General features: G+C 57.9%; 1 protein-coding gene across 5 annotated transcripts; it reads left to right on the plus strand.

Annotated features, from left to right (window-relative positions):
• Window positions 1-774: 774 nt before the first annotated feature.
• Window positions 775-11,153, plus strand: Faap100 (FA core complex associated protein 100). 5 transcript variants are annotated; one of them, XM_074044882.1, is made up of 11 exons: window positions 776-989; window positions 1,094-1,212; window positions 1,861-2,828; window positions 4,022-4,178; window positions 4,985-5,757; window positions 5,961-6,005; window positions 6,547-6,683; window positions 7,763-7,879; window positions 9,699-9,785; window positions 10,012-10,147; window positions 10,588-11,153. In XM_074044882.1, exons 1-10 carry the CDS (start codon window positions 825-827, stop codon window positions 10,141-10,143), a joined length of 2,700 nt encoding a protein of 899 aa, XP_073900983.1. In that variant the 5' UTR covers window positions 776-824; the 3' UTR covers window positions 10,144-10,147; window positions 10,588-11,153. The 5 variants fall into 5 exon arrangements, with proteins under 5 accessions (XP_073900986.1, XP_073900983.1, XP_073900984.1 ...); XM_074044883.1 differs by having other exon boundaries at window positions 1,864-2,828; XM_074044884.1 differs by lacking the exon at window positions 5,961-6,005.
• The last annotated feature ends 605 nt before the right edge of the window (window positions 11,154-11,758 follow it).

Genomic DNA, 11,758 nt, shown 5'->3' on the forward strand with positions numbered 1-11,758 from the left:
TTCTTGCTCTTTCACTTAGGGATGCTCTTGGCCTTGGCTCTCTCCTGGGGCAAGTGGAGAGAGCTGTCAGAAGTGGAGGTGTCTCTCCTGGGAGGTTGGCTCACCCTCATCCTAGGCTCTTTGCTGTCCTCTGCCTGCAACCCAGAAATCTCCTGGGCTTATTCATATCTCCGTGTGTTCAAGTGTGAAGGGAAGGGCGCTCTTGCTTGCCTAGCTAAAAACCCTACTGTCCCAGGTATGGGGTCCTGCATGGGGTGGCTCAGCGGGCAGACGGAAGAGCTTCAACCCCAGGCGCTGTGGATGAGGAGAGCTGGTGCCACCCCACATCGCCCCCGACCCCGCTGGACTCCTCGTTACCCTCCCAAGCCGAAACACAAAGGCGGGATGTGGCCGGCCCTGCGCGCGCCCTCGCTCCAGAACAGCCTCTGTTCGCCAGGACGTCTTCCCCAGCGCGGAGCCTCCAAGGGCCCCACGAACCTGGCCTGGGCCTGGGCGGACCCTGCCATGCGCGCCATCCCGTGGCAAGGCAGGTGCTGTTGCTCCGGACCCCGCCCAGGACGGCCTCCCCTCCTGCGTTTCGCTGTAGACACGCTGGCCCTCTGCTAAACCGCTGCGTCCAGTCGCTTGTGGAAGCAGCGTGACCTGTCCAAACAGGCAAGGGCTCCAGCGCAGCTCGGCCCGGCCCCGCCCCCGCCCCGCCTCCGGATCGGCCCCGCCCCCGCAGCGCGGGTTTACGGCGGAGGCCGTGCTGTGCCGTGGGCGGCCGTAAACCGCCGGAGGCGGCACCGCCCCGCCGGGCTCCGCTCTGGCCGGCCGCCCGCACGATGGCCGGCGCCGCGCCGCGCGTGCACTACCTCGCTGGCTTCTCCTGCCCGCTCGGGGGCCTGGCGGCGGGCAAGCCCCGCGTACTGTGCCACGAGGCGGAGGTCTTCCTGTCCACCGGGAGCAAGTTCGTCTACGTGTACGACCAGGAGGGCGGGCTGCTGACTGTGAGCGCCGGGCCGTGGACGGGCGGGCGGGTGGGTCCGCTCAGAAGTGAGACCGGGGCTGCGCGCGCGTGCGTCCGGCCTGACCGCGCTCTCCTGGCACCCAGGCGGTGTACCAGTTCCCCGACCAGGTGTGGCACCTGCAGCTCCTGGCCGTCCACAGGGCGCTCTACGTTCTGTGCGCCCGGAGGGGCATCTACTGCCTGGCGCTGAACACACCGAGCAGGTGAGGGGTGGGCGTGGTCCTGTGCGTCCCTAGCGCGCCGTAGACGCCGGGTCCGTGGTGTGTGGCCGGAGCGGCCTGCTTGGCGTTGACTTCCTTACGCATCCCCTGTGAACTGGTTCAGAGAGACGACCCCATTCTAAGCGCGTGGAGATGGTGTCTGGGGCCCACTGGGCTGCACTTGGATCTCTCTCCCCAGCATCTGTGCACCAGGCAGCCACGTTCCCAGAGTCTTCGGGGGTTCAGGTGGTGAAGTCTGCAACCAGGGAGCAGGGCTGTCCTTGGCCTTGTGGGCCCCTCCAGCAAACCCTTAGAGGTGGCTGTCAGGAGGAGGAGGGGTCTTTGGTTGACAGCAAAGGCCCTGTGTGCAGCTCAGACTACCCTCTCTGTGTCAATCCTATCGGGATGAAAATTGTCCGTCTGAGCCCTGTTTAAAGCAGCCTGGTACTCTGTTTCATGTGTACTGAGCAGTCAATAGGGCAATGAGAGACTGTATGGGCAGATGCCCTATTGAGTAATTGACAGTCACCAAGGGGACCCTCAGGAGCATTCCCTGTGAAGACCCTTGCCCAGCCTGCTTCAAGGCAGGTAATTGTGAGCAGACCTGTGAGTCTTCCCTGCCCAATCCTGACTACGTTTCCATTGTTCCAGAAGGTCTGCAAGCCAGGCCCATGAGGACAAAGAGGACAGAGAGGACGGTGAACTCCCTTCCCCTGTGATCCCTGTGGACCCAGACACCTGTGTCCTCCCAGATGCCACACTCTGTGCCTTCACCGTGCTTGGTGATGTGCTTGTCACTCTGGTGCAGGGTCCCACCCAGTGGAAGATGCAGCTGTTTGAGCGTCCCTGTCCAGGGGAGGACCCCCGGCCAGGAAGCCTGGTTGGTGAGGTGGAGTTGTCCACCAGCACCCCCCCATCTGGTGTCCCAGGGAAGCCTGCAGTCCCCTACTTCCTGCCAGTGCTGTGCTGTGTTTCACCGCCAGGCTCCAGGGCACCCCACAGTCACCCCCAGGACTGTGGGGGTGTCATGCTAGAGGAGGCCCTCTTTGGCCTACTCTTTGGAACTGACGCCACCCTCTTGGAGTCACCTGTGATCCTCTGTGGTCTCCCTGATGGCCAGCTCTGCTGTGTGGTCCTGAAGGCCTTGGTCACCTCCAGGTCAGCCCCTGGTGATCCAAAGGCACTTGTCAAAATCCTCCATCACCTGGAGGAGCCTGTTGTCTTCATTGGGGCCTTGAAGACAGAGCTGCTGACCGAGGAGGCTGCAGGAGGGGTGCTGCCCAGTGAAGATGAGCACTCCGACTGCCTGGTGGCCCTTGGTCACCAGGGCCGGACACTGGCCATCAAGGCTAGCTGGAACGAGTCTGGGAATTTGGTGCCAGAGCTTCGAGAGTACTGCCTCCCAGGACCTGTGCTCTGCGCTGCCTGTGGAGGGGGAGGCCGCATGTACCACAGCACCCCCTCAGACCTCTGTGTGGTGGACCTGGCTTGGAGAGGCACACCCTTGGACTCCCAGCAGCCTGATGGGGCCTCAGGAAGCCTGCCCCCCATGCTATCCCCAGCTAGCTTGAGCATCTGCAGTGTCCTCACACTGTCTGTGTCATCCAGGGAGCCTGCAGGTATGAATTGCTCTTTAAATATGAAAAACCAAAGCCTTGGGGTGGGTCCTCACTTTTGGCAGTATTCCCCCATGAGCCAGCCTGTCTTCCTATTCCTGGCTTCCTCCAGCATTCTCTAACGTGGCAGGTGTAGGTTTGTCCTCACTGGCACAGCCTGGTGATTCATTCAAGGGTCAAGGAACCTGTGTGTCTTTCCTGGTCTCAGGGTCAGGGGTGTTGCTCTGCCTAGGTGGGCTTTGGCCCTGGCTTAAGTAGCAACTCAGAGCATGTTGCCTGTGGGGTCAGTGCAAGAGTATCTCCCTCAGCAGGTCTCAGATGAAGTCAGACCAAGGCCTTCACATGGATTAAAGGGCTGGGACATGCCTGCTCGAGCCACCCATGGCCTGTTTATCAGCTACTCTGGACCAAAGGCAGAGGACGTCTCAGGAGTTCTCAGGCTAGAGGGTTTTAGCTATATTTGCTCATCATTAGGTTGAAAGGAGGACAGCCCCCTTCCCCTGAGTGTTTTCCCACTGGGTAGTCTGTGAGCACACTAACAGACCCTACTCAGAAGAACACAAGAGAAATGCTTTGAAGGGAAAAGCCAAGCTATTGTAGGAAGATGGGGCACCTGTGAGCTGACCATCAGCTGTTCAGCTGCCCACCTAGGTGGATTTCACAGCCAGAGCTATGTTGGAGTAGGGGACAGGCAGGTCCTCAGCAGGGGCATCTTCTGTCTCATGGCGCTCCCTGCAGCCAGCAACTGGGAAGGGGGCAGGAGGATGCTTCCAGACAAGTGCCCCATGAGAAAGTGAGTGGTGCTCGGCCTACAGGTGGTACTTCTCTTTGGAAGAACTCAGAGCAGTCGCGCTGGGTTGAAGACTGAATCACGCCCAGCAGATTCGGTGGCATACAGTGTCCTCATTTGCCCTGTTCTGTCCATGTCCACTGTGCCCAGTTGCCACCATGGTGCTATCTTTGCTGTACTGATATTTCAAGGAGGCCCTTCAGAATGTGCGTGAAAGACCCATGGGCAACATCTCTGTCCAACCCCGGGGGCAGCATGTTTCTCCTCAGGGCCTTCTTTTCCTCCCTCAGACGCTGCCTTGGCCTTCTCCTAACACTTGTGCTGGAGCCCAGGGCAAATGCTGCTGGACCTGTGCCTGGTAGCTGTCTCCAGCCTGCTGACTGGCTCTTCATGTGTCTGTCATCAGGTGGCACCAAGCTCCTGGCCCTGTCTGCTAAAGGCCGCCTGATGACCTGCAGCCTGGACCTGAACTCTGAGATGCCTGGTCCTGCCAGAATGACTGCAGCAAATGCAGGCCAGAAAATTAAGGAGCTGCTCTCTGGCATTGGCGATGTCTCTGAGAGGTGAGCAGTGGTCTCCAGCTCAGATAGAGCTGGTGCTGTATTCTTGGAAGGTGCCATCCTGGGCTGGAATGTCCTCAGGTAGTGACAGTCTATGTGGTTGTCACTCTGGCTCTGTCAGTGCCCAAGAGGCTGCACCAAAGCTCTTGGAGGATGAGATGACACCCTTCCTCTCAGCCCCACCCCCTTTCCTTGGCCAGGCACAGGAGCCTTCTGGTATAATTCCTTGCCTGCCCCATGCAACTCCCTCCAAAGCCTCTGCCCTCCTCTCTTTTTCCCCATCCATCGTTGGTACTGGCCATGGAACAGAGAGTGAACATGCTCCAGAGTCAGTCCAGCTCCTCTTGCCTCCTGGCTCCTAGTCCTAGAGCTGGTGTTCTATGGGCTCTAGGTCCCTGTGGCTGGGGCTATTTCTACAGTTTCTGCCACCCCACTGTCAGTATGGAGCACTGCCAAGGAGAAAAAGGACTGCCTCACACATTTGCAGTGGCCTTGGTTTCCAGACCAGTCAGTCAGAGGCACCACTTGGCCCTGAGGAGCTGACATTGGTGGCAGGTTCGGGGTAGCACATTGACACTGAGCACAGCCTAGTGTGTCAGCTCGGTCTTCTGTCCTGCTTCCTGCGTCCAAGAACAGAAGTTGGATCGTGAAGCCGAAAGCAGCTTCCAAAGGACTTTGGGCATAAGTGGAACGAGGAGAGAGATGTTCCCTGACTGGAGACTTGTGGAACTGCTTCCCCTTGAGCCTAGGGACATGGCTCTGTCCTCTGTGGTTCTTCCCTTTCCCAGTGCCGTGTCTACTCTTTGCAGAGTGTCTTTTCTGAAGAAGGCAGTTGACCAGCGGAACAAAGCCCTGACAAGCCTCAATGAAGCCATGAATGTGAGCTGCGCCCTGCTGTCCAGCCGGGAGGGTCCCCAGCCCATCTCATGCACCACCACCACCGCCTGGGGCCGCCAGCAACTGCAAGACATGCTGATGGCCACTTGCCTACTGGAGAACAACAGCAGCTTCAGCTTGGACCAGGGCTGGACCTTGTGCATTCAGGTGCTTACCAGTTCTTCTGCCTTAGCCCTGGACACGGCTGGATCCACTGTCACCTACACCATCCCAGTGGACAGGCTCAGCCCTGGCAGCCAGCGGGAGGTGACACTACCCCTGGGCCCTAGTGAGAATGGTGTGCTGGACCTGCCTGTGACTGTGTCCTGCACGCTCTTCTACAGCCTCAGGGAGGTAGTGGGTGGGGCCCTGGCCCCTTCAGACCCTCTGGAGGACCCCTTTCCGGAGGAGTACCCCGTTGACCTCCTGCCTGAGCAGGAGGGTATCTGCCTGCCTCTGAGCAAGCACACAGTGGATATGCTGCAGTGCCTGCGCTTTCCAGGCCTGGCCTCACCACATGCACGGGCATCCTGCCTGCCTGGCCCTGCTAGTGACCCTGTGGACACCTTCCTGGAAACCTGCCGGCCACCAGGCAGCGAGCCAGCTGGCCCTGCCTCCCTGCGCGCCAAGTATCTACCCCCATCCTCGGCCTCCATCAAGGTGTCAGCGGAGCTGCTCAGGGCTGCCCTGGAGGACGGTCACTCAGGTTGGTGGCAATGACTGGCTTTGCTCCAGGCTCACGGCCTCAAGGTCAACGGATGTGGGTTGTTCTTCCCTCTCCCAGCGGCTCCTGGGGCAGCGTTGTGTCTGCAGCCCTCCAGGTTCTGCCGCGTCCTAATTGCTGTTGGAGTCTTGTGTTGCATTGCCCTGCCGCCGTGTTTTTCTTTTGTGTTTCTTAAAACTGTGTAGAGCATGATCTAAACACAAGCAGACACGTCACCAGGGAGCAGCTAGGTGAGTTTTCTCACAGCGAGAACCCAGGGAAGCAGCTGTCCCAACGCCAAAGCCCACAGCAGTGCTCGAGGGGACTGTAAGCTGTGCGTCTACTCTCTGTGTCTCACTTTTGCTCCCGCTGTGTGTGAAGCCCTTTGTGTGTGTGGCGTTGGATCTTGTGGCAGAACAGTGTTCTGTTTGTCAGTGTCGCTGCTCTGCTTCCAGTGGGCATTGGGTAGTTTCTGGGTGTGGTCTTGTACAGTGAGGGTAGCCACAGCCATCACTGCTGAGCCTTTCTGTATGAGCCAGTGTGGAACTTCATGCTTTTAGGACCGGCCACCCTGAGCCTTGCAGGGCCTCCCGCACGTGAGGTGTTCACCTCCAGTTACCCGATTTCTACCCCACCACCTCCTGCCTCCTTTCCTCTTCATTAGCTGCCCAGCTCCCATCTTGGGTGGGGCTGTGGGCAGTTGGGACACTTGAGGTAGCCCTGAGAGGGAAACATTTGAGGGTGGCCACTTGGATGCTATATAATAGGACCTTCCTGGTACCTCTTCTCCAGGTGTTCCCCTGTGCAGTGCCACCCTGCAGTGGCTCCTTGCTGAGAATGTTGCTGTGGACATCGTAAGGGCCCAAGCACTGTCGTCCATCCAAGGAGTGGCCCCAGATGGTTCTGACATCCACCTCATCGTCCGTGAGGCAAGCAGGGGGTTGGTTCACCTGGCCTCGTGTCTGAAATTCTCAGTGGGATCCCTGACCAGTGCCTTTGCGGAATTGGATCCCTAACACAATCCAATTCTGTCTTATCACAGGGTCCCCTCCCTTCAGCATCCCTGTAGTCACTAATGACCACTAGTGGTGCTGGGTAACCTAAGAGTAGCTGACCTGCTAGACCACCAGAGGGCGCCAGGCACCCTCTGAGAAGATAAAGTGGGGCTTCCTGTCTCCCAGCCTTTCCCTCTCACACCTCCTTCCAGGCCCTTCCAGTAGGCCTCGCATCCCACCGTCAGAGGCCCTTGCAGAGTAGCTCTTGCCGCCTGACCGAAAATAGTGGATGTATGATCAGGGGTCCTTAGAATGAAGTCATTCCACCCAGGTGTGCCTAAGCCTGGCTGTCCACTGCACAGCCCTTTCAGATCAGGCAAATCTGGACTAGCATCCAGATCAGGGTATTCCTGGGCCAAGGCTAGGCCTAGCAGCAGCTCTGGGTAATGTAGGGGATGCTCGTAGGCCTGTGACAGAGCCATTGGTGACCAAGGCCTTCCTAAGATCCCCAAGCCCCAGCATTTTGCCTCACATCCTATGTGTGAAGAGCAAACTAAGGTCTCCCAGCTCCTGGACTGTGCAGCTCAGCACAGTTGTAACCTCCTGGCGATGCAGTGCTGGCCCATGGATAGGCTCTGCAGCTCCAGGTTCATGCCCAGCACCGTCACCCAGATGCCACAGGAGCCATGGCCCTACTCCCCTTCAGATGACCTTCAAGGTTATAGACCAGGACTGGATGCAGCTCCAAAGTGAGGCAGCTTCCCGAAGACTGGATTTCTGAGTCTTCCAGAATCTATCCTGTCTCCAACAAGTAGATTTCTTGCCAACGGCTCTTAGCTGGTTCTCTAGGCCAGGATCCTTTTTCCCCTGCCTGATGCCTTTCAGGGGAAAGAGGGGTAGTCTAGTCAGGGTGCTGGGGCCACCAAGGGCCTTGCCTGCTGACTTGGGAGGGTCTGTGTAGCCTGAGCCCCCGAGAGGCAGAGATGCTGGCAGTGAGGGTCCTCATATTGCAGGTGGCTGTGACGGACCTGAGCCCCGCAGGGCCCATCCAGGCTGTGGAGATCCAAGTGGATAGTTCCTCTCTGGCTGACATGTGCAGGGCACACCATGCCATCGTTGGGCGCATGCAGGTATGGTGGCCAATATGGATCATGTGGGAAGGAGACTATGAAAGTTGTGGGCAGCTGGCCTAGTTCCCTATCTGGGCCCATGCAGCTATAGCAGCATGGTCTATGAACACCTGTAAAAGAGGCATGAGGGTGAGCCCCTCCCTCCCAGCAAGCAGATGCCGCCCTCCAGGTGTGCTGTCAGTGTTACCCTCTAAGGCCTGCCTGAGCCCATGTGGTGGGTAAGTTTCTTCTGGTTACCTGCCAAGTCAGCCTGACATGTCCTCACTTCTCTGACAAAAAGGGGATGCATGAAAAACCTGAGCCCTGAGCGTGGATTCTAGGACAAGGTGTCTGCTCTGAGGGTTTCATGGGTGCAAGAATAAGCCGCTTTGGTGCTGTGCCCAGAACCTGGTCAGGTCAGCAGCTTCCAAGTCTGAGAAGCTCCCGTGCTCTGAATAAGTCTAACTAGTGCCCAGCAGAAAGGCCTCTGTCCAGAGCCTCCACCTTTGTGACTGTGGTGTAGCTCTGGTCCTTTTTGGTAGTGTCTTGTAGTGGCCACTCAGCCAGTTTTGCAGTTCTTGATGGTGGCCCTCCATCACACTCACCTGGGAACTTGTTTTCCCTGAGCATCAGGACCTGCCATCTGACAGCTGCTGGGACCATGGTGTGCCACAGTGCACCATGAACAGAGGCCCTGCCCCAGCCAGGTGGGAGGCTAGCTGATGTCAGCACTGGAAGGTCGGCCCTCATGATCTCCCAGCATGTGACTCTCATGACCTTGTCCCATATCACAGCCTTCAGGTTCACCCTTTTGCTGTGATGCAGTATACTGTATGTGCAGTACGTGCTCCATGCCTGGGTTCAGGAGTTCAGTCCTCATGCTGTGAGCTGGCAGGTGGTCTCCAAGCAGTGGTGCCACCTGTCAGAGGAGGTTCTGCCCATGGAGTCAGCCAGAGTCTAAGAACTTGGGTCACTGTGTCCAAGTATCCCCTCTAATAAGGACAAGTCACATGGGATCAGGGACAACCTAGTGGCCTTACCTGGATCATCAGCAAAGATCTCATTGGAAAGTGTGTCACTTTATGTGAATCTGGGAACACAGCTCAGCCCTGATGTGCCCAGGGGCAGGAGTGTTCTCCATACAACCCACACCTGTTTCCAGGATCTCGCCCAGGTGTGTGGCTTCCACATGGGCCAGCTCTTCCTGCAGACACTTGGCCCTCAGGAGGCAGCTTTACCCCAGGGGCCTGTGCTCAATCCCTGAAGACTGACAGGGACCTCGCTGTCTAGACCCCTTGGGCATTTAGCAAGCTGGGCAACCAGCCCCAAGCTGCTGAGTGAATAAGCAAATGGGCCGAGAGGGGCCTCCCTGAAGCAGTGAGAGTCCTTCCCTGCCCTAAAGCTGGCCTGAGCCACAGATGGAGCAGCAGAGGGAAGGTTTAGATCAGAACTGTGGCTCACACCTGTAATCCTAGCTACCTGGGAGGCTCAGACTCAGAGGATCGAGAACCCAAAAAAAACAGAGCAAAATGGACTAGGGGTATGGCTCGAGTGGTAGAGCACCTGCTTTGCAAGTGCAAAGCCCTGAGTTCCACCAAAAAAAATGCTCTTTGGGGATGAGTGGAGGGAAAAGAACCAAATAGAAACATGTAAGTTAACTGTCAGGTGGGAAGGAGGGAATCCTCAAAGAACAACATAGAAAATACTGCAAGGGCCGAGGGAGTGGGCTGCTGCAGAGATCCAGGGCCAGTAGAGCTGGCAGGCCAGGAGGGAGGTACAAATAAGGAGTATCCAGATGCAGGGGTCCACCAGCATCTGCCATCCCCCTTGTGTCTCCCAGACAATGGTCACAGAGCAAGCTGCCCAGGGATCCAGCCCGCCTGACCTCCGCATACAGTATCTCCGCCAGATCCATGCCAACCACGAGGTGAGCCCCACTGCCTTGAGCAGTGAGGGGTGTTCCTGGCCTGAGTACCAGCACCCAACTGGTCCAGTCACTGGGTGTGGACTCGCCTCCCTAGGCAAAGTAGATGGGGTCATGTCTGTCTCCTGCCTGACTTGTTCCACCTGTGTCTCTGGCCATGCCCACCTGTCCAGTGTCCCACGTTTAAGGTCACGTGCTCATTGTTTGTTTTTGGACCACCCTCCTGCAGGCACTACTGCGTGAAGTCCAGGCCCTGCGCGACCGGCTGTGCACAGAGGACGAAGCCAGCTCCTGTGCCACAGCCCAGAGGCTCCTGCAGGTGTACAAGCAATTGCGCAACCCCAGCCTCACCCTGCTGTGACCAGGTGAATCCTGGGCCTCTGTCCACACTTCCCTAGCCCACTCTGAAAACCCACAGAGCCCTCATGCTTTCATAGAGGAAGAGCTATAAATGAAAGGCTACTCTTATCCGGGCACTGGTGCTCACGCCTGTAATCCCAGCTACTCAGGAGGCAGAGATCAGGAGGATCGCGGTTCAAAGCCAGCCTGGGCAAATAGTTCACAAGAGCCTATCTTGAAAAATCCTTCACAAAAATAGGGTTGGTGAAGTGGCTCAAGGTGAAGGCCCTGAGCTCAAGCCCCAGTACTGCAAAAAAAAAAAAGAAAGGCTACGGTTTTGTCCCTTTTGGAGGCCATGCCTCCTGGCTAGAGCCATGGAAGGCTAAGAAGAGCTGAAGGAAGTGGGTGTGAGGCAGACTGCAACAGTGTCTCAGTTAGCACTCACTCTTTCTCTTCCTCCTGACAGCTGCTGGCCAGACTTGTCACTGCTGGGTGCTCTTCCTGCCCGAGCACTGGGGCTCGTCCTGCTCATCCACCAGAAGTTCTGGACCTCTGATGGGGAGCATTGTTGCCCAAGCAGGCTGTAGAGGGTTTCTGGGGTCCAGGCTTAGGGAGAGTTTGGGACTGTGTTGTTGCTGCTATTCCTTCCACACCCTGGAGCACCTCCTGCCCCTCTGGGGCAGGTGGACGGGTGCTCTCTTCGACCAAAGCACAAAGACCGGGTGAGGGCTCCTGCAGGTGCCAGTGTGCCTGTGACTGGGGCTGCACCCAGCACTGTGTGCTGCTTTCAGGGTCACTCGGGGAAGGGGGAGCGCAGCCCAGGGCAGACCTGTGTCCCAACCCCCTGCCTCCTCCCTCGGCCAGTCACTGCCTGGCTGCTGGTGCTGTTTTCCCTACTGGGGCAGTGGGGCATGGTCATGCATGTAGACTTGGTGGAGCTTTGTGCTCACTTGTGTTGTAAGTGCCGTCTTCTACGAGTGCGTGCAGGCACCGAGGTGCTCTGCTAACAGGTGACCCTTTCTACTAACTCCAGGTCTGGGCTGGTTTTTCTTACCCCTCCTGCCCGCACCCTCTCCCCACCTGGGATGTGGACCCAGGCCCGATTTCTCCTTGGCCCAAGGGCAGGAGGTCCTGCAGTGGGGATGCCCCTCAGTATCTCTGGGAGGGCTGAGACTGCCAGCTCTTCCCACTGTTGCTTCCAGCTTCTCTCTCAGAGCTTGTCCATCCTAGGAGGCAGAGGGTTCTCCAGGGAGGAGGGGATGGGGAGTGGGCCTACTTCTGAGACACACTGGAGCCTTCACCAGGCCTAGCGTCTTCTGGCCTGCTAAAGGCCCCATCCACAGCTGTCCTCAGAACCACTCTCCTGTCACCTCCCAAGAGGAAGCCTTCCAGCACCAGCCATTGTCCAGCGCTCATGTCTGAGCACCACTGGGCATGATGGCCCACAGGACATGCAGGGCCTACCCCCACCTGCCTTGGAGAAGAGAGCCATGTTCTAAGCTATGCTGGCTTCTGCCTGTCAGGCTTGACAGCTCCCAGTGTTCTCCCCAGTGACCATGGCAGGATGCAGGGGTCCAAACCCTGAGATCTTGGTTTTCTACATGGCTCACCTTCCTGGACCCCACTGGCTGCTATCC

Source organism: Castor canadensis, chromosome 11 (genome assembly GCF_047511655.1).
Source record: "Castor canadensis chromosome 11, mCasCan1.hap1v2, whole genome shotgun sequence".
In the NCBI taxonomy this organism is placed as follows: domain Eukaryota; kingdom Metazoa; phylum Chordata; class Mammalia; order Rodentia; family Castoridae; genus Castor; species Castor canadensis.

Bases quoted from the DNA above. Each gene is read 5' to 3' on its own strand.
- Faap100 (XM_074044882.1), top strand. From the start codon at position 825: ATGGCCGGCGCCGCGCCGCGCGTGCACTACCTCGCTGGCTTCTCCTGC. The intron at 6,684-7,762 runs GCAAGCAGGGGG...CTCATATTGCAG, and splicing joins TCCACCTCATCGTCCGTGAG to GTGGCTGTGACGGACCTGAG. The intron at 7,880-9,698 runs GTATGGTGGCCA...TGTGTCTCCCAG, and splicing joins CCATCGTTGGGCGCATGCAG to ACAATGGTCACAGAGCAAGC.